At 48.2% G+C, this 20971-nt stretch overlaps 1 protein-coding gene across 1 annotated transcript in view; it reads right to left on the minus strand.

Annotated features, from left to right (window-relative positions):
* The window catches only part of DSCAML1 (DS cell adhesion molecule like 1), a 351352-nt gene that overhangs the window by 40961 nt on the left and 289420 nt on the right, over positions 1-20971 (minus strand). The window contains exons 12-14 of the mRNA XM_058686854.1: positions 17899-18098; positions 17153-17249; positions 16387-16515 (exon numbers count right to left, since the gene is read on the minus strand). Coding sequence (XP_058542837.1) covers positions 16387-16515; positions 17153-17249; positions 17899-18098 — 426 coding nt within the window. The remainder of the gene's footprint in view (positions 1-16386; positions 16516-17152; positions 17250-17898; positions 18099-20971) is intronic.

Below are 20971 nucleotides of genomic sequence, written 5' to 3' on the forward strand. Positions count from 1 at the left end.
CCCAATCTCCACTGTGATGCCCAGAGGAGGGCCAGCTCACACAGACTGCAGCCAGAGGGCACAGGCCTTAACCACCTCACAGAGAGTACAAGGATTCTGTTCCATGAAACTCAAGGAGACCAAGGGATGCCGGAGAACATGAGCAGCCAATGCACTGGCTCTCCTCTGCCCTGAGCCAGCTTGTGAGTTTAAGCCTCAGATAGGGGTCAAACAATATGTTCCTCAAGGTCCCTTTCAAGATCCCCATTTGCTCGCTATCCTTAAGGGTGTGATTAGCCAGTGCCTTCCTTCCCAGTCTCCCACACCACATCAGTGACCAGTTGTAACCATGTGATACCTATCAACCCAGTGCCAAGGGTGAAGCCAAGTCTCCCCCTTTTTCCTTCTGTGTATGCCTCCATGTTTCGTTTCCTTGTGCTCTTGTGTGGTGGTGGTCTTGGGTGCTACTTGGTCTTTGGGTGGACAGACTGAGTGCCAGAGTCCCCAGCCCAAACCTTACCCTCTTTTGCTCACTAGCAGAAGAATGCTCTCTGAGTCGTTAAGGTCAGGAGCCAACAAAGAGATTAGCATGTTCCTGATTCATCCAAGGGGACTGGCAGGCCATTCCAGGGCTGTTTAGCAAGTGAAAAATGCCACACAGGAATCCTGTGACAGTAAACATTCTGCATGTCCAGAGGAACCCAGTCATTCATTCGATATATTTTTGCTGTGCCTCTACCGGGGGATTCCCAAGAAAAATGGGGAGGGGTTGCAGTTACAGCAAAGCCTCAGCTAGGATCTTCCAAACCCAGAATTCATAACTAGATTACTTTATTGGCCCTTCACTTTGAAAAGAAAAAAAGGCAGAGCACAAGGAAACAAGCTGATAGTAAGGCTTAAAAATCTTCCCGGGGCATGTCCTGATGTCACTATTCAGTCTAATTTTCTACGCCTTTTAAATCCACAGTAGAGGATCCTGAAAATTCTCAGTAGAAAAGATTAAATTGCATTCACTGCTGTTTAATCCCTAGAACAGGAGAGGAGGCAAGCATATTCTAGAAAGACTGTTAGGAAGATTCCCCCCCCCCTCCCCCGGCCCCTTTAAAAAAAGGCTTATGCCTGATAAATCAGTTCACCAGAAGAGACTAACCCATGCCCTCAGATTCTGGTTAATTGAGGTCTTGATGGTTTTCAAAACACCACTTCTAGCTTCATAGGCTCAGCATCTGTGGAGGGCACCGGCCCAGCTCCCCATCTGCAGCTTTGCATTTAATTCTTTGGTTTCATGAGCCAAAGTCACAAATGGCAGGCTGTGGATGCTCAGAGGCACATTATTTTCTCCTTGTCTTTTAAAAACACCCCAACCACCCAGAGAGTCACTCTGTGGCTGGCAGGTTAAGCCAGGGTTGCAAATACGATGGCTCCTACCTGCTGCGGACACCTCTTTGGTTTGGGAGGGAATGGGCTACACCTCTGTCTGTGGCATTCTGGGAGCTGGTGCCAGCTCACACATCGTACTCAATTTGCCCGTGTTTATGGGAGAGGGATATTAACCATGAGTCAGTGAGGGAGGAGGCCCACATGATGTGTCTGAACACAGAGAGACTAAGGAAAAACAATATATATATATTTGCATATACATATTATTAGAAGAGCCTTGCTCTCTATATTGGTAAGAAACATTAACATGGGAGGTACTGTGGATGGAAATATACATAAAACTGACATTTTCTTCACAATAGATTCAGGTTACTAGTTCCTCGTTTTTACCAATATCACAGCAGCGATAACGTGTCCCTCTGTGTGTGAGTCACCTGCTATCGATTTGTCCCAGGACAGCGGATGTTAACATTGTTCACTTAGCTTAGGTGGCCCTCCGTCAGATTCCTCTACTTATTATAAAGTTAATACTTCCCCCTCTATCATTAGTAAAGGCGTCGGAGGGATTTACTGAGAGATGTATATAAACCATCACATTGTCTTCTTAGTTTCTCTTTGCTTGTAGTTTGCTTTGGAAAATGAAGGCTGTCACTTTTGTTTCCTTGGAGATACTAGCCTTTGCAAACCGGGGTTTTAATCCATCAGGCCTCGGTCCTCTGTTTCCATTATAGTTCACACATTCATGTCACATTCTCTTCTTTATTACTTCTTTGTATTTTCAAAAAAAGTCTACAAGAACCATATTATTAACGCATGTCAAGTGTGTTAAGTTTCTAAAATATAGCTCAGCACAAATGATACAAATTTTCAAAGAAATAGGAGACTTGGAAAACGATTGCTCTAACTCATTTTATCTCAGTGTGTGTGTTCATCTCCCTAGTGTGTTTACAAAATACAAAGAGCAACATCCAAAAATAGATTTACAAGATTGACACAATTGAAAATAATCTTGGTTTCGCTGACATGAAAATTTGGTCTCTATCACTTCTCGTGTATGCATACTTCCTATTTTTATGTATGTTTATGTGCATAAAATGTTAACATTATTTGATTCATTCTTTCTTGTTACCTTCTTAACGTGTTTCTATTATTCTTCTCAGTTACAGAAACTGCTATAAACATTCATTAGGGCTGTCTCTGCGTATTGTTCTGTGTTCTTTTCAGATAAATTCTAGTTAAGATAAATTGGAGTAAAACCCGAGCTTTACCATTTACTGGATGTTTGACAAAATATTCTCATAAAAGAGGAAGAATAATATTATTATTCTCAGATTATTTATGTGGTTCATGCATTCATATATAAAAAACTGTTAGAAAGATACGCGGTACATAGTAAATTTTCGAAAGGCTTTGTTGTTGCTATGCTCACGATCCTATTAGGCCTGTAAATTCCATACAACCCTTTCATTGGACCACAGGCATTGGTGTTCACTAGTTAAAAATGAGCTTGTGGGGCGCCTGGGTGGCGCAGTCGGTTGAGCGTCCGACTTCAGCCAGGTCACGATCTCGCGGTCCGTGAGTTCGAGCCCCGCGTCGGGCTCTGGGCTGATGGCTCAGAGCCTGGAGCCTGTTTCCGATTCTGTGTCTCCCTCTCTCTCTGCCCCTCCGCCGTTCATGCTCTGTCTCTCTCTGTCCCAAAAATAAATAAAAAACGTTGAAAAAAAAATTAAAAAAAAAAAAAATGAGCTTGTTGAAAATGTGGAAACCCAGGTCCTGCCCCAGAAGTGAACTAGAGAGAGTCTGCATTTTTACAAGGGCTCCATTTTGTTTCTGCACACATTAAAATTTGAGAAGCACATTTCTGACTCACCATAACTTTTCCATCTGAGACGTATACACAACTTATCCTGTATGCCATAAATACCACACTCAAAAATGTGTATGCCTGTGTTGATGCCTTAATTTTATAATTTATCATCCAGAAAAATAGAGGCTCCACAGTGGTTTTCATGGAGGAAATGGTATCTTCTTTCCCCAGAGCTGGAGAACGTTACCGTGCAAAAAATGATCTTACTGGATAATGCAGGACACTCTCCTAAGTCGCAACCAGTTCTCTTAGCTCTCTGGTTTCACGTTGGGTCAGACTATGAACTCTGCCCATGGCCACGTAGTAGATTGTTTTGTGTTTCAAGGACGGCTGACATTCAGGGGTGTAGACATAGAACCGTCTCACGCAGAGCAGGAATTGCACAGGGATGTGATACTGCTGAACTGCAGGAACCTGGCCTCTGTAGGTGAGGAAGACTTCCCCCAGAAACTTCTAGTCTACCCTCCAGCTCTTGGCTCCACCGTTTGTAGACTCTCTCTTGGAGCAGAGTCTCAGATCCCTGCTTTCAAGGATGGAATTGGGGGTTTGTTGGTGAAGAATGACTTCATGGTGTTTCATCATGCCTTTAAACTTCATCTTTCCTGAGGTAACCTACACCCTTTACTTGCGATTAGTGGTAATTCTATAAATTCAGTGGCATAAACTATTGTGGCCCCCATCTTAATATCCAATTTCCACCCCTTAGATTTGACCCAGAAATACTTAGAAGTGGAACTTAGGATCTGAAGTTTTTACTATACTAGCAACAGTAAAGGTGCTGTCAGAAAACAGTATTTTGGGACATGATGTTCTAGAATATTCTAATATCCTACAATGTCCTCTCTTCTCACCCAGGCACAACACTAGATTGGAAACTGGAGAATCTCCAGCAAAACCCATGTCCCTTTTTCTAATAAACAGGCTTACTGTCTCTAAACTCAACCTGGTCACTTATTTGGAGCAAAAGAAGGAGCCGTGGGATGTGAGGAGGAGGCAGACAAAAGCCAACACAGCCGGGTGGGTGGGAGTGATTGAAGCGAAGGACACAGGTGAGAGGTCAGAGGTCACAGAGGAAGCCAGACCTTAACATATGGTTTGGGAAGATTTGCTTCAATGGAAATGATTTTTGAGACACCTAAGTTTTCTGCTGCTGTCACAGAGGGAGACTCCTCCCCAACCCTCCAGGCATCTTCTGCTCCAGTGGACTTCTGTCGCGTTCACACTGAGGCCCAAAGTTGTCCCCTGGAACTGTGAGGCTGCTTTTCCATCACTTTTAGGGGCCTGGGAAAATCTGGGCGCACTTCTGAGGAATTCTGCGTTAAGGCATTTTTAGAGTTCTGCTTCTGCCTCGTGTGAGAAACTTGCAAGGGAAACGGTCGAGCTAGTGGGGATTTGGTTCAGAAATCCCAGGAACACCGGAGACAGGTATCACGTGTGCTCTGCTGAGTCATTTCCAGTCCTGTGGAGGCTTCACACACGACCCTCCAAAGTTCAGACAGTAATTTCCCTGTGGCACAACGCACCTCCTTAAAATGGGCAAACCGAATCTCCCATTCCACTTTGAAATTTCCGTGTTCTTTGTAAGAACTAACTTTAGAAATTTCAAGTCTATGTGCCCCAGTTCCTCAACAGTACAAGAGTTTCATGCATCCATTTACCTCACAGAATTCTTTTACTGAAGTATAATTGACATATAACATTATATTAGTTTCAGGTGTACAACATAATGATTCAGTACTTACACACATTGTGAAGTGATCACTACCTTAAGTCTAGTCACTATCTGTCACCATACAAAGTCACAAAGTTTTCTTCTTATGATGAGAATCCTCATCATTTAGTCTCTTAGCAACTTTTTAAAAATAAGTTTATTTATGTATTTTGAGAGAGAAAGTGCAAGGAGAAGGGCAGAGAGAGAGAGAGAGAGAGAGAGAGAGAGAGAGAGAGAGGAGTGAGGGAATCCCAAGTGGGCTCCATGCTGTTAGTGCAGAGACGGATGTGGGGCTCGGTCGCATAAAATGTGAGATCACGACCTGAGCTGAAATCAAGAGTCAGACGCTGAACTCACTAAGCCACCCGGGGGCTCCACATCTTAGCAACTTTTAAACATGCAATACAATATTATTGTCCACGGTCACCATGCTGTACATTACTTCCCCGTGACTCATTTATTTTACAACTGAAGTTTGTACTTCCTGACGTCCTTCCCGCATTTCACCCACTCTCAAAACTCCTTCCCTCTGGCAACCACCAGTCTGTTCTCTACACCTACAAAGTTTATTACGTATGTTTGTTTGTTTTTTTTTTTTAAATTCTACATATAAGTGAAATCATGTGGTATTTGTCCTTTTTCTGTCTGACTTATTTCACTTAGCATAATACCCTCCAGGTCCACTCTGTGTTGTTGCAAATGGCAAAATTCCACTCTTTTTTATGGCTGAGTAATATTTCACTGTGTGTGTGTGTGTGTGTGTGTGTGTGTGTGTGTGTACATACATCCCACATCTTTCTTCATCCGTTCATTTATTAATGGACTGAGGTTGCTTCCATATCTTAAGCTATCGTAAATCATGCGGCAACAAACGTAGGGGTGCATACATATTTTTGAATTAGTGTTTTTGGTTTCTTTGGATAAATACCTAGAAATGGAGTTGCTGAATCAAACAATAATTCTTGTTTCAATTTTTTGAGAAACTTCCACACTGTTTTCCATAGTGGCTGCAGCAATTTACATTCTCACCAACAGTGCAAGAAGGTTCCCCTTTCTCCCACATCCTTGCCAACACTTATTATTTCTTGTGTAATCAATTCTTTGAAGGCTGAGAGCAGTGAGGAGGCAGCAGAAGAAAAGTCTGAAGCTTGCAGAGGCTGGTTCATGAGGTTTAAGGAAAGAAATCTTCTCTGTAACATAAGAGTATTAGGCAAGGCAGCAAGTGCTGATGTAGAAGCTGCAGCAAGTTATCCAGAAGATCCGGGTAAGAGAATTAATGAAGGTGGTTACACTGACCAACAGATTTTCAGTGTAGATAAAACAGCCTTCTATTGGAAGATGCCACCTCGGACTTTCATAGCTAGAGAGGGGAAGTCAATGTCTGGCTTCAAAGCTTCAAAGGACAGGTTGATTGTCTTGTTAGGGGCTAATGCAGCTGGTGACTTAAAGTTGAAGCCAATGCTCATTTAACAATCCAAAAATCCTAGGTCCCTTAAGAATTATGCTAAATCTACATCGCCTATGCTGTATAAATGGAACAACAAAGCCTGGATGCTAGCACATCTGTTTCTAACATGGTTTGCTGAATATTTTAAGCCCACTGTTGAGACCTACTGCTCAGAAAAAAAGATTTCTCTCAAAATATTACTGCTCGATGACAATGCACCTGACAAGAGGTCCGATGGAGATGTACAACGGTTGCCATCTTCACACCTGCTAACACGATATCCTTTCTGCAGCCCATGGATCAAGGCGTCATTTCGACTTTCAAGTCTTATTATTTTAAGAAATACATTTCATGAGGCTATAGCTGCCACAGATAGTGATTCCTCTGATGGATCTGAGCAAAGTAAATTGAAAATCTTCCGGAAAGGATTTGCCATTCTACAAGCCATTCAAGAACATTTGTGATTCATGGGAAGAGGTCAAAATATCAACATTAATAGGAATTTGGAAGAAGCTGATTGCCACCCTCGCGTGGGCTTTGAGGGGTTCAAGGCTTCAGTGGAGGAAGAGGCTGCAGGTGTGGTGGAAATAACAAGAGAACTAGAATCAGAAGCGGAGCCTGAAGGAAGAGGAGACTGCATGGCCGCCATTTCAGGATAAAACTTGAATGAATGAGGAGTTGCTTCTTATGGAGAAGCAAAGTAAGTGGTTTCTTGTTTTAAATTTCTTTAAATGTTTTGCTGATTTTTGGGAAAGAGAGGGTGAGCAGGGTAGGGGCAGAGAGAGAGGTGGGAGGAAACAGAATCCAGAGTGGGCTCTGTGCTGACAGCAGAGAGCCTGATTCAGGGCTTGAACTCACGAACCGTGAGACCATGACCCAAGTGAAGACGCTTACTGACTGAGCCATGCAGGTGCCCCAAGAAAGCAGTTTCTTGAGATGGAATCTACTCCTGGGAGAGACACTCTGAAGACTGCTGAAGCGACAGCAAAGGATTTAGAATATGACATAAACTTAGCTGATAAAGCTGAGGCAGGGTTTGAGAGACTGGATGCCCATTCTGAGAGAAATTCTACTGTGGGTAAAATGCTATCAAACAGCATCACCTGCTACAGAGAAATCACTCGTGAAAGGGAGAGTCTGCTGATGTGGAAAACTTTATTGTCTTATTTTAAGAAATGGCTGCAGCCACCCCAACCTTCAGCAACCACCACTCTGATCAGCAGGCATCACCACCACTGAGGCAGGACCCTCCACCAGCAAAAAGATTATGACTCATTGAAAGCTCAGATGATAGTATGCGTTTTTTTTTTACAATAAATTATTTTTTTAAATGTTTGTTTATTTATTTTGAGAGAGAGAGAGAGCGTGGGCGAGCACTAGCAGGGGAAGAGCAGAGAGAGAGAGGAGAGAGAGAGTCCCAAGCAGGCTCCGTGTTGTCAGTGCAGAGCCAGATGTGGGACTCAAACTCACAAACCATGAGATCGTGACCTGAGCCAAAATCAAGAGACAGAGGCTTAACTGACTGAGCCACCCAGGCTCCCCTACAATAAACTATTTTAAAATTAAGCTACATAGTTTTTTTTTTTTCCAAACAGAATGCTATTTCACACTTAATAGACTACAGAATAGTGTACATGCAACTTTTATATGCACTGGGAAACCAAAAAGTTCATCTGACTTGCTTTCTCTTGGTGATCTGCAAGTATCTCCGATGTATGCCTATAATCATTGATAAGTATGTACTTACTAATGCCACTCTGTTAATTGTTTTCTGCCTGTTTTGTAGTTTCTTTCTGTTTCTTCTTTTGCTCTCTTCACTTGTGGTTTGATGACTTTCTTTAGCAGTGTGCTTAAATTCTTTTCTCATTTTCTCTTGTGTACCTAGGTTTTCACTATGAGGCTCACACAGAATAGCCTATATATATAATAGTTTATTTTAACCTGAGAGCAACTTACGTTTGAATGCATTCTAAAACTCTATATTATTTATTCCTCCTGTTGTATGATTTTGATGACACACTTCACATCTTTTTGTGTGTCCACTAACTAATTATTGTAGTTATGCATTTTTTACTACTTTTGTCTTTTAACCTTCACACTAGCCGTATGAGTGATTAACCCACTATATTTACTATATATTTACCTTTACCAGTGAGATTTTTACTTTTGTATGTTTTCTTGTTACTATTTAGTGCCCTTTCTCTTCAGCTTAATGAAGTCCCTTTAACATTTGTTGTAACATCAATTTAGTAAACTCATTTAACTTTGCTTGTCTGGAAAACTCTTGGTCTCTCCTTCAATTCCAAATGATAACCTTGCCGGGTAGAGTATTCTTGGTTGGAAATTTTTTCCCTTAGGCACTTTGAATACACCATGCCACTCCCTTTTGGCCTGCAAAGTTTCTGAGAAATCTAATATCTTATGGGCTTTCCCCTGTACATAACAAGATATTTTTCTCTTGCTGCTTTATAGATCCTCCCTTTATCTTTAATTTTTGACATTTTAATTATAATATGTCTTGGTGTGGCTCTCTTTGGGTTTATCTTATCTGGAACTCTCTGGGCTTCCTGGATCTGGATGTTTGTTTCTTTTGCCAAGGTAGGGAAATTTTCAGCCATTATTACTTTATTTTTGTATTTTTAATTTATTATTAAAATTAATTAATAATAAATTAAATAATAAATAATAGTTAAATATCAAACTAAAATAATTTTAATTATTAATTTATTATTATTAAAGTAAGCTCTACACCCAATGCGGGGCTTGAATTCATGACCCCAAGATCAAGAGTCCAATGCTCTACCAACTGACCCAGTCAGGTGCCCCAGCCTTTAATATTTTAAATAAGTTTTGTTGCCCATTTGTTGCTTCTTCAGGAGCCCTGTAGTGGGAGTGTTACTCTGCTAGATATTGCTGCATAGGTCTCTTAAGCTATCTTCACTTTTAAAAATTCTTTTATCTTTTTGCCACTCTGTTTGGGAGAGTTCCACTGCCCTGTCTTCCAGGTCACTGATCCTTTTTTCTGCTTTGTCTAGTCTGCTTTGAACCCCCTGGTGTGTTCTTCAGCTCTGTAACTTCTCTTTGGTACTTTTTAATATTTTCTGTCTCCTTATTGAAGTCTTCTGTGTTCATCCATTCTTCTCCTAAGTTCCATGGGCATCTTTATGACCATTACTTTGAACTGGTTATCAGGTAATTTATTTACCTCCATTTCATTATGTTCTTTCCCCCTAAAGTTTTATGTTATTCTTTTATGTGGAACATATTCCACTGTTTCTTCATTTTGCTTGACTCTGTGTTTGTTTCTGTGCATTAGGTAAAATAGCCACCTCCCCTTGTCTTGAAGGAGTGGCCTTGTGTAGGTGATGAACCATATTGTTTAACCTTGCCCTAGCCCTTGGTTGTCTCTTGAACCTTTGTGACTGTCTAAACAGCCTGATTTATTCTGGATCGGTCCCAGTTGTTGAGGGTGTGCCAAGACCTGTCAGTGTTCCAGAGGGAGGGATCTTAGCACCTGCTGACTTTCAGGCTGACTGGAAGCCAGATTCTTAGACAGCAGCTTTTAAAGTATACAAATACATACTGTCCAATGGGACCGCAATCACAAACCCTGCTGGCCTCCAGACCAGGCCATCTGGAGGTGTCCCCTTGGCAATAGTTGCAAAAGTCAAGGCTCCAGACAAGTGTATGAGCTCCTTCCTGGGATGTACTGGTATGCTGTAGTGAGGCCAAGGGAAAGCACAAGGATGGCATTCCCTTAGCCCACCTTCTCTTAGAACATTTCAGTAGTCTTAGGATGTGTCATAACCCGAAGCCTGCCCTTTAGGCTGAAGCTCTAGGACAAGTAAATAGGTCCTTTTCACAAGAAGCCTGGGGTGTGTTTTAGTTTGCTGTCTGTGCAGTGTCCCGGGGATGAGAGCCTGCCAAGAATTGTCTCTCTGATTGTTTCAGACCCATGGGGCCTAGAAACATAAGCCTGCCTAGCCACCAGACCCAGATGCTCAAGGGCTGTCCCTAACGTGGATTGTGTGCACCTGCTGGCTTTAGCAGGGCCACAGGAGAGTGTGGGGGTGGGGTGCACCAGCTGACTCTAGTGGAGAAGAAGAGCCAATAATTCCCAAGCACTTGTGATGCACCAGGTGTGGTGCTGGACAATGTAAACATTCACCATTTACTCTTCACACCCCCATGATATCGGCACTATATCTCCGTGGCATCGGCAACCCCCACGTCACCAAATCCAATCCTTCACCTGGCCTCTTGGGAGTGTTCAACACTTGGACCTCTCCCTTTTCCTGACATACTCTTTCCTTGGCTTCCCTGATAAAACACTCTCTGGCTTTTCTCTTATGTCTTGGGCTATTTTTCCTCTCTCTGCTTTGCAGGTGCATTTTTCCCACCCTCCCATTAATGGTTTGATGGGGTTCTTCCAGTCCATCCTAGGTCCTACTTCATTCGTTTTACAGAATTTCCCCATATTTGCCTTCTATTTCCATCTATACACAGATAACGTGAAGATTTGGGTCCAGCTGGACATCTCCTTTGAACTCAAGATTCTTACAGCCAACTGTTTACTTGACGTCTCTTCTTGGAGGTTTCAAAGGCAGCTCACATTCAACATGTCCAAGACAGAAGTCTTGACCATACCCCCTATAAACCCATCACCTTCCTCATATCTGCACCTCAGGAAATAGGCGCACGGTGTGCCGGGTGTTATTCCGGACTCTTCTATAGCTTTTGTGTCCCAAGTATCTCTTAAATCTCTCCATTTTCTCTCCATCTCCATCCCCGCCCCAGGCAAGCCACTGTCACCTCCCCCTTGGACCAGGGAAACAACATCCCAGAACCTACTGTGCACCCCCTTCCATGTGTTCAACACACTGCAGCCATCCTTCACCCCACAAATAGGATCAAGCACTTTCTGCCGGCTGAACACTGTCCCGGCCTTGAGAGTGGTCTTCTCGAACACAAATCTGATACTGCTGTCCCCTTGCATAAAACTCTCCAATAGTTTTTCCTTGTTCTTGGGACAAAAACAAAATTTCTTCTCAGGACCTCAGGCCCTACAACATCTGGCTTGTGTATACCTTTCGGGCTCCATGTTTCTCCACTCTTTTTGTCTGAACTCCTACAGCATTGACAGCCCTCTTTGCCGCACAGGGCTCACTGTTTCAGTAGCAACTGGCCAAGGAGACACTAAGCTCCCTAAAGGCGGGAGCCATGTATAAAGCTTTGCCTGTCTCCACTTGGCATGTGCTGGGCACTTAAAACCCACTGTTGGTGTTAGATCTGAGCCACTGTGTGTCCTTTACTTTGGACTCAGAGTTCCTCTGCATTTTGTAGTCACAATAAATACCCCGCCTTGCCTTTCCCTTCCCTGCCACACTAGGCCGCCAATCACAGAAGGGTTGGGGCCTGGAGGGTCCCAGAAAGTGGCCCCTTTCTCTCTGCTTTTACCAGTCGTTTGCAGGTGGATTTGACCTTGTGTTCCCAAATCGTCTTTGATGTTGGCATAAAAACTCTCTCCCCACAGCCCTTTCAGGCTAATGCATCAGAGTCAAATCTGAAGGCCTTTAGTTGATTTTCCAAACTTGATCACTGCCATCTCTCTGACCCTGAATAGCTGAAATTAGGGGCCCTATTTTCTTCTCTTTCCTTTTCAGCTCTGAGTACTGAGCTGGGTTTGGCGAATATTGTCTGTTTTAATATTCCCTTTCATATGAGCCTGGCTTACCCAGATTAACATATTTCATTAAGGGCGCTCTCTCCCTTTCTTCATCAAAGGGTTTCTGATGCAAAAATATTCTTCTTAAAAAATAAGGAAGTGGCTGGGGAGATGTCAGCGCCTCCTACTCTGTGGACTGCTTGCCAGGAGGGGACCTGGAGCCTCTGGTCTTTCAGAAGACACATTTGCTGTAGAGGGAGAGCAGCTTGGACAAAAGCCACATCTGGAGCATTTAGCTGCCTGCACTTGGGAAACAAATCCATTCTGCCTCTCTGACTTTCTCCTTGCATGACAGCACTAAGCCCCCGCCCCCACCCCCACCCATGGCAATCTCTCTGCAGCACCCAGAAGAGGTTCCCTGGGTCACGACGACCGCACACGACATCCCAGCATCAGTCCCTCTCACAGCCACACTCCAGCTAACACAGAACATCACAGCACACACCAGGCTGGCTCACCCCACAGTGGCCGACAGCTTGCACCAGGAGGCTGCCTTCTGGGCTTGGAGGGCCATCCTCAAAGAACCCATTCCTGCTCCTTGCTTGGGGAACAGAAGTGAAATGTAGTGTCTGCATTTTTAAAACTGCACAGAGCCATCTGATAGATTTGTGTGGATGGTGCTATTTATCATTCAGCATTCATGTATTATTACTCTGCTGCCCGGGGCCAGGAGAAGTCAGCGTGAGCGGGATGGTTTAGAAAGGGCAGACTTGGTAATTTCCCTTGGAAAATTAGCACGATGAGCAACATGGCAGAAAACCTGGCAAAGACAAAACTGAGGCAAAGGAGGGGGTCAGGAGCAGCTGGTCTGGACCTGGTCTGGGGGTGGTCTAGGGCAGGAGGAAGAGAGAGAGGGACAGGGACCCGTGGAGGGTAAGGATGTGCCAGGCTCTGTGCTAAGTGCTTCCACGTAAGTCTCCACACTTGTTTAATCCTTACAGCCATTCTGAGAATTACACGCTATTGTCTCCATTTGACAAAGAGACGTCCAAAGTAGCTTGCTAAAGATCACACAGTTCTGATGCTTGGTCAACCCAAGTCTTCTGCTTTCAAGAACTGTTCTTGTTCTACTATTCCTTGTGTGGAAGGAGATCTACTTACACACACACACACACACACACACACACACACACACACACACCCCTCCCTCCTTCCTTTGAGTCACCCATCTGTTCCCTAGGATACCTTTTTCAGTTATCACGTAATACTGTTTGCGGAGTATTACACATGCTTGGATAGTGCTTTGTAATGATTCTGAAGGCGTGTGTGCGTGTGTGCATGTGTGTGTGTGTGTGTGTGTGCACGCGCAGTGTATGTTCTCACGCCAACTGTGCTGTAAGCTTCAAGGGCAACACTCTATTTCTTTTTCTTTCCCTACCACATGGCTGCTGCATGATTCTGCAAAAAATTATTGGCACTCAGTTCATGTTGCTGACTGACAGACATATATTTCAGCCTGTGAGTCCCATAGGACTATAAATTGCCACATGAGGTATGTGAGTTAGAAGGGAGAGAGGAACTCACATTTATTAAAGGTTTACGACAGCCCTGTGCTAGATGTTCTCTCTCTCTCTCTCTCTCTCTCTCTCTCTCTCTTTTAAAGCAGGCTTCACACCGAGCATGGAGCCCATCATGGGGCTTGAACTCACGACCCTGAGATCAAGACCTGAGCTGAGATCAAGAGCTGGAACTCGATCGACTGAGCCACCCAGGTGCCCCTGTAGATGCCTTCTCTTTAATCCTCAAAACAATCCCACGAGATAGGCATTACCGTTCCCACCTTATAGACGAGGAAGCTGTGCTGTGCTCACGACTTCTGCCTGATGCCAGGGATGACTCCCTACGGCTCCCCCAGAACCCCCTTTCCTAAATGCCAGGACAGACGTCCCCCCAGGATGGAGCAGTCCAACCCAAGGGTAGGGGAAAGGACCAGCTGGCATCCCCCTGCTCTTGATCCTATGATTTATTTTCCTACAGGCGCAAAGCCCTTGTTGAAGGGAGCGTCTTCATTACCCCTCCCTCTCCACTCTGCCCACCCATCCTGACACCCCCGGCTTGGGGGTAGGCTATGGCAGTCCCTCATCTTGCGGGAGAGCCGGAAGGGCTTGGGGAAGGCATGGATGTGCTCTGAAGATAGCATCTTTCCTGCCCCCCTCTCCTCCTGCATTGCTCTCCAGATGTGTGATGTTCTCAGCTTTGCCCTGCTCAGCGGGGCCCCGGGAAAGGTTGCCACACATTAGAGAGTGGTCCGCGGAGGGGGAGCAGGCTATGGGGCAGCATGGGGGAGGAGGGCGGGGAGGTGGTTGCAAGGGACAGTCGGAGAGGGGTGCGAGTGACAGCCCAGGCCTCCCCTCCCCTCCTCTGACAATGACAGGGCAGAGCCCCGCCAGCCATAGCAACCTGGCAGGGAGACGGAGCGGGCAGTGCCATACGGGGGTTGGGCCTACAGGCCCACCCTCTCCCGGGGCAGCCGCAGGACGTCTTGACGTATGATATGGACACAGTCAGCCCCCTCTCCCCTTGTGCCCCGCGTCTCTGCTGAGGCCTGGCCACTCACCACCTCTCCCCAGCCACAGCCTCCCACTCCCTTCCCACCACTCCATTCTTCCACGGACGCCAGATGTATCTTTCCAGGGCGCCGTGTTACCCAAGTCTCTCTCTGGGAGCTCATCGAGAGTGGCTCTCAGTGACCTTCCCCAGCAAAGTAAAAAGCTCAGCCCAGAGGCCCCAGAACACATTTTAGTCCCAAGGACCGTATCCAAGAGCCCTGTGCTAGACAGGCCACTCCCTGTGGTAAACTCCACCTGCTCCGGGCTCTGCCCTTCCCCATTCCCTGAACCCAGGCCCATCACCTTCCAACCCCCTAGTCCTAGCTCTCAACGTGGCACCTGCAGGGATGAGAGAGAGCCTTCCCCGGTGCCTCTGATAGTGGCAGCCAGTCCTCTCTGTCACCCTCTTCCCACACTCAGGAATGGACTCCTGGGTGGCCGGCTGCAGCCTGACTCTTCTGCCCAACGAGACAGTAAGCTTCCAAGGGCAGGGCGCCTCCCTGGAGAAACCTGTACCAGAGATGACTGACCTGGTGTCACGGACGGAGCTGCTTCTCAAGAGGTGAATATGCAACTCTGACTTTGCTTTCCTGGGTCTCACTTTGACTCACTCAGCAGCCATCTGCCGAGCATCTAAGCCCGTGGCGGGCAGTGTGCCAGGTGCTGGGAAAACAGCAGGGACTGAGACTTGGTCCTTCCCGAGGAGAGGACACCCAGCCAGCCACTGACTGTGCGCTGTGCTAAGGAAGGGTCTAGAAGCCCCCAGGAGAAACAAAACTTTGGAGCTACACGAGGATCTGAAAAATAGTTGGAGCTGGCAGAGGAAAGGGGGCTGGGGAGGGGTGAGCTCTCCAGGCTCTCTTTTCCCATTTCTGAATTGTTTTTGAAAAGCTGACAAAGGCTTAAACGAACGCAAAAGGTCCAGAAGCAGCCAGAGTGAGAAGCAGGCTTGCCTCGCATTCCCACGTGGGTGCCACCCAGGCGCCCTCTCGGGGGTAACCCCGGTGGCCCATTTCTCACGTACCTTCCAGAGAGAGTCAAACAGACATAAGCATGAGCCCCTGTGGCAACTCTGTGACTTGGTCCACTCCAGGCCTCTCGCCCCCTCTGAGGCCCCCTCTTTGCCATTTCCTGCCACCTGACCACGGGTCCCCCATTTCCCCAGAGACCTGGGGCCCATTGTCATTCTGCTCCGCAGGGCTTCACGGCCTCGTCGGTGCTAGCTAGGGTCCCAGGGGAGGGCTCTGAAGGGATACCAGGAGGACAAGACTCAGATCTAGGTTTTTCCAGGGGATCCCGTCCCCCGCAGACCACCAAGGTCCAGCTCTCTGACCCCCAAGCACTCCCATAATCCCAAACCAGGAGTGTCCAGATGACTAGCCAAATCCATGATGTCTCTGACCCCACAGACTCAGCCCATAGCCCTTTGCCTCTGGGCCTTTCAACTGCTTTAAGTCAGACCACCTTGTCGCCCTTGGCCCAGGGACAGTCCTGGAAAGAAGGGACTGACGCTCCTCCCTCCCCATTAACTGCCCCATTGTCTGCCCCTCTCACAGAGCTCTTAGCCCAACCAGAGTCCTGCCCTTAGGGAGAGATGAGGGCCTGTGCCCTGGTGGGTGCTGGTGTGTTTGTCTCAGATGGGCAGCTCTGAGGCCCAAGGACTCCCCCACAGGGGGGCACGGACAGAGCATGGGCACAGCGCCACCGTAGGCTGAGCCTTCACCCTACCTGATTTGTTCTTGTATTCAATATCGAAGCCCGTGATGATGCTATTCCCGTCGAATCGCTGGGTCCAGCGCAGGTTCATGCTCCGGGCCTTCACCTCCCGGATCTCCAGCTCTGGGGGGTCAGGGGGTTCTGGGGAGTGGCAGAAGGAAGGAGCAGAAGTGAGGACAGCAGCAGAGAGTATGGCCTCCTGCCTATCTCCAGAGAAGGCCAGGGTTCTGCTGTGTCCTGGGGAATTGGTGCCAGCTGTGGTCTTCCCATGGGCTCTGAACCCGGGGTCAGGGCAAGGTGGGTCAGGGGGAGGCCCAGCGGTGGGGCTCAGAGGCAGAGTGGGGCCTAAGCTTGGTCTCCTGCTTTGTTCCCCTTCTCTTCGTTGGCCGGTGGGAGGGCAGGCCCTCTTGCAGGGATCCCCCTGACCCGAGAGTCTGTTTGTTCTCCATGAAGAGCTCTCGACTTTTCCCGGCTTGACTCTCCCTGCCCTCATCTCCTCCCGGGTCCGGGGCCACAAACCCAGATGCCCCCACTTCTGGAAGCAGCAGTGCGTTCTACAGTGATGGTGGTCGGTGTAAACCTTGCCGTCTGAAGTGTGCCTGGAAGGGCCCTTACTGCCCCGCTCTGGCTGGAAGGGAGAGCATAGGAAGGCTCTTCTCAGAGGCCAGTTCCTATCATCCTCCACCACGGTGTGGGTGATGACCCCGTTCTTGAGGTGGAGCTGGCAGCAGGCAGCTGGTCCCTGGGGAAGGGCTTGGGAACGGTGGGGCACAGGTACCTTGCACAGTGAGTTGGATCAAGCCTCGGTCCTCCCCATATGAGTTGATGGCATGGCAGCTGAAGAACACAGAGTCCCCACGGTCAGCTGGCTTGAGCTGGGAGGTGGCCCGCAGGGCAGGAGGATGGGGAGAGAGGGAGGAAATGGGGAGAGTGCTTTAGAGCTGGTCTGCTGAAGGGGGCTCACTCTAGTGGGGGGCAGCAAGGCCACGTCTCCTGGGAGAGGGGCCCACAAGGGACTTTATCAAGGGCTCCTCTTCCCTGAAAGTTCCAAGGATGGAGGTGTGGAGGAGTCCAGGCAGGGAGGGGCTGAGAGGGCACAAGGGGGAGAAAGACAGGGGCTGAGGGACCCCAGGAGAGTGGGGAAAAGGGGCTGAGGGGATCTCAAGAGGGAGGGAAGGGCTGAAAGTCGAAGGAGAAGGGGAGGAACTGAGGAGTCCCAGAGGGAGGGAGGAGCGGAGGGGTCCAGGAGGGAGGATGGAGTCCAGGGGTTCCAGAAAAGGGAGAAGGGCTGAGGGTTCCACACATTTAATGGCTGTAGGGTTGTCAGGAAGGAGGCATAGTGAGGTTCTAAGGCAGAGGCTCCCGAATGAAGAAGGGAAATAGGTAGGAAAGGGAAGGTGCTTTTTCGGGTGAGGGGAGGGGCTCCCAGATCCCCATCTACCTCCAACAGATACAGCAGTAAAATTGCGGGCTCCCCACTTTCAGAGAGTGGGGTCCCCCTGAGACCGGGGCGTGGTTGCTCACCTTCAGCGTGGAGACAACCTCGTCGCCGTTGTCCTTGGTGGCGATGGCGTACCTCATGACTCGGTCGGGGTCGATGACCGTGTCCCCCTTCTCCCAGCGGATGATGATGGGCCGCTCACCCCTGGCTGTGCAGTTGAGCTCCTTGGCGTGACCCTTGATGGCGATGGTGGTGTTGGGGTGGGAGGTGATCATGGCCGGGACTGGGGAGGGGAGGAGGTGCAGGAGGCCCCAGTGAGGTGGGGGGGTGGCCAGCCTGGGGGAGGGGCGTGTGCCTTGTGCAGAGGCCCCGCCCCCGCTACCCCTCCCCTGCAGAGCGCCTTAGCTCCAGGGACGGGGTCTATTAAAAGTTGTGGGGGCTGTCAGAAACCCCACTTGCCTATCTTCCTTTTCCGCCTCCCCACCCATGAGTGGAGTGGCCTCTCTCTTCACCAGGGATTCTTATATTCCGCGGACACCTTTTCAGCATGTTTTAAAATGCACAATATATACAGAACTAAAAAGGAAACCAGATATATTGAAGTATGGCTATACAAATATTAAAAACCTTCAAAGGCAAACTTTTCACATAGTATATCACATATCAATATGTGTTTTTTTTTATTACTCTTTATCAAATGCTGTCTGGTGCTGAGTTCCATTAGCACGATTCTGTAACGGCGATAAGCATAAATGCGAGAAGTGTGGTATGAAAAGCATCTGTGGATTTCTGCTGGTGGGGGCCTCGAGTGCTGCTCCTGCTGTGGTCTGTTGCTTATATTCAACATGGAAGGAAATACTACATTTCAGCTCTAAGTTGGTGGGAAAAAAGATGTGCTCTCTTCTCCTATGCAAATTCATAGACCCCTTGGATCAGATCCATGGACTTTCTGAGGGGGGGTGGGGGGGTGGTCTCTGGACCCTAGGTTAGTTATGAACCCTACTCTAAAGTACTGGGGCCTTTGCTTTGTGTCCATGGCTCAGGCTCTCTCCAAGGCTCAGGCTCAGCTGGTTTACTCCTCTCGAACAGCTGAGAAGCTCCCCTGTTCATCCAAACAAAATGCAACAGAAAACCCTGCAGAGCATCGCCATTATTAAGGTCCCTCAAGCAGCTTTAACAGGTTTCTCCCCCCCTCCCCGCTGAGCTGAGAAAATCACCAGGAAACAACCAAGGCCCCAGCTGGCCATCAGGAGGCCACTCCCGGTGCCCTGAAAAGAAGCGTCTAGATCTTGACCCTCTTCTGGGCCTGAGCACCTTGGCTAGCAGCAGGAGGAGGGGCCGGGCAGAGGGAAGGATGGTCTCGGCTGCCAGGGAAATCCTGTCCCCACTCTCCTCCCTCCAAGTCAACAAATATGCATTGAGCGTCCATGCCATTACGTGGCACTGTGGCAGGCCTGGGGGACACGCATGCTGTGAGACAGGGTCCCTGCCTCTTGGAAGGAGGGGGAGAGGGGAGGGGGACAGAGACACCTGCAGGAACCCCATGAAAATGTGGAGGATCTGAGCAGTGTCGCACAGAGGTATTAGGAGAAATTACCTTTGACTGAGGGTATCTGGGGAGGCGCCATCCATCCATTCAACGAGCGTTTATTGAGCACCTGTTATGTGCCAGGCTTTGTACTGGGTTCCAACAGTGAACAGGACAAACCAGACCTCAAGGAGTTTCCTGGTAGCGGTGAGCACAGACAAGACTAGCAATCCTGGCACAGGATGGCAAGTACTATGCTGGGGAAATGCATACGGGACACAGCGGGACTTAGGTGGGCACCCCAGGCCATGCCGCCTGCTAGAGCAGAGACAGCCGTACGTAGGGCAGACCCCAGGAAGCAAAGTGGTGTGATGCACCTGCAAGACTGTCCTTGCCCCTGCCTTCTCCTCACCCCCTTCCTGGGAAAACCTGCCTGTCTGAGTACAGGACGCAGTGGCTCTCGTCTGCGGGATGCCCGTTAGCCCATTAGCCACTCTGGAGCGCACAGACTGGGCTGGCAGTGGTTGACAGTGAGAATCAGACATCACTCCACTTTCCCACCCCCACCCATGGTGGGAAGAGGACCCCTCCCCACACTGAATTCTGCAGAGCAGAGACCCAGCTCATCATCATACCCCATCAATGGCCTGCTTGGGCAACCGTGCAAGACGGCTCCCAGTCTCTGTCCGAACACCCCCCAGCTGCCCTCTGGGGCACCGGGTCCCTGCTCCATGGCAGGGGCTGATCTTTTCTTTGCCTCCCAGTATCCTCAGGACTTTTCTCCCCTCCAGTTTTCATCTTTTTAAATGGAGAGAGTGAGAGAGAGAGAGAGCGAGCTGGGGAGGGGCGGGGGGAGGGGGACACAGAATCTGAAGCAGGCTCCAGGTTCCAAGCTGTCAGCACAGTGCGATCCCATGAACTGCGTGACCATGACCTGAGCTGAAGTCAGACGCTTAACTGACTGAGCCACCCAGGCGCCCCCCTCCCTGCAATACCCTCCAGTATTACAGACCTACTCAAAGTTCCTCCCAGCAACTCTCCAGGGTCACCTGACTTCTAAGGACAAAGGATGCCATGCAGCCCTAACGATGATGTGCCCTGAGACACCAGTCGGTGGGTGAGGAGACATTTGAAACAGGTGTGGGGGATGAAGGGCAGTGTCTGGTGTCCCAGAAGTCACACGATGCAGCCCGCCACCTTCTCCTCCTTCTGTCTTACGGGACTTGACACTGAAGCCAGCCCTGGCCCCTGGCCCCTGCACCAGCCTCCGTGCACAATCCCCAGCCCTAGCTCATCAAATAACGAAGCAGATAAATTTTATAATGCACAGCATTACACCAGGATATACAATAAAACGCGAAAGACAAATAACGAGGTGCAAGTTATAATGAAGAAAAAGCCTGCAGTCAGAGACATCCGTGTATGAATTATTGACTAAGGTTTTACACTCTCAAGGATGTGTGGAGGAATATTTTCCATCAAAGATTTGCATAATTCACTCGTATAAACCTGGGTAGAATATAGAGTGAGATTTTACATCAACAAGTCAGGCCTTGCATTGCAGATGCCTCCATTTTTTTTTTTTTTTTTCTGAAGGATTGAAATGCAAGGGTGTGGGGGCAGGGCCA

The sequence above is a fragment of the Neofelis nebulosa genome, chromosome 10 (genome assembly GCF_028018385.1).
Source record: "Neofelis nebulosa isolate mNeoNeb1 chromosome 10, mNeoNeb1.pri, whole genome shotgun sequence".
In the NCBI taxonomy this organism is placed as follows: domain Eukaryota; kingdom Metazoa; phylum Chordata; class Mammalia; order Carnivora; family Felidae; genus Neofelis; species Neofelis nebulosa.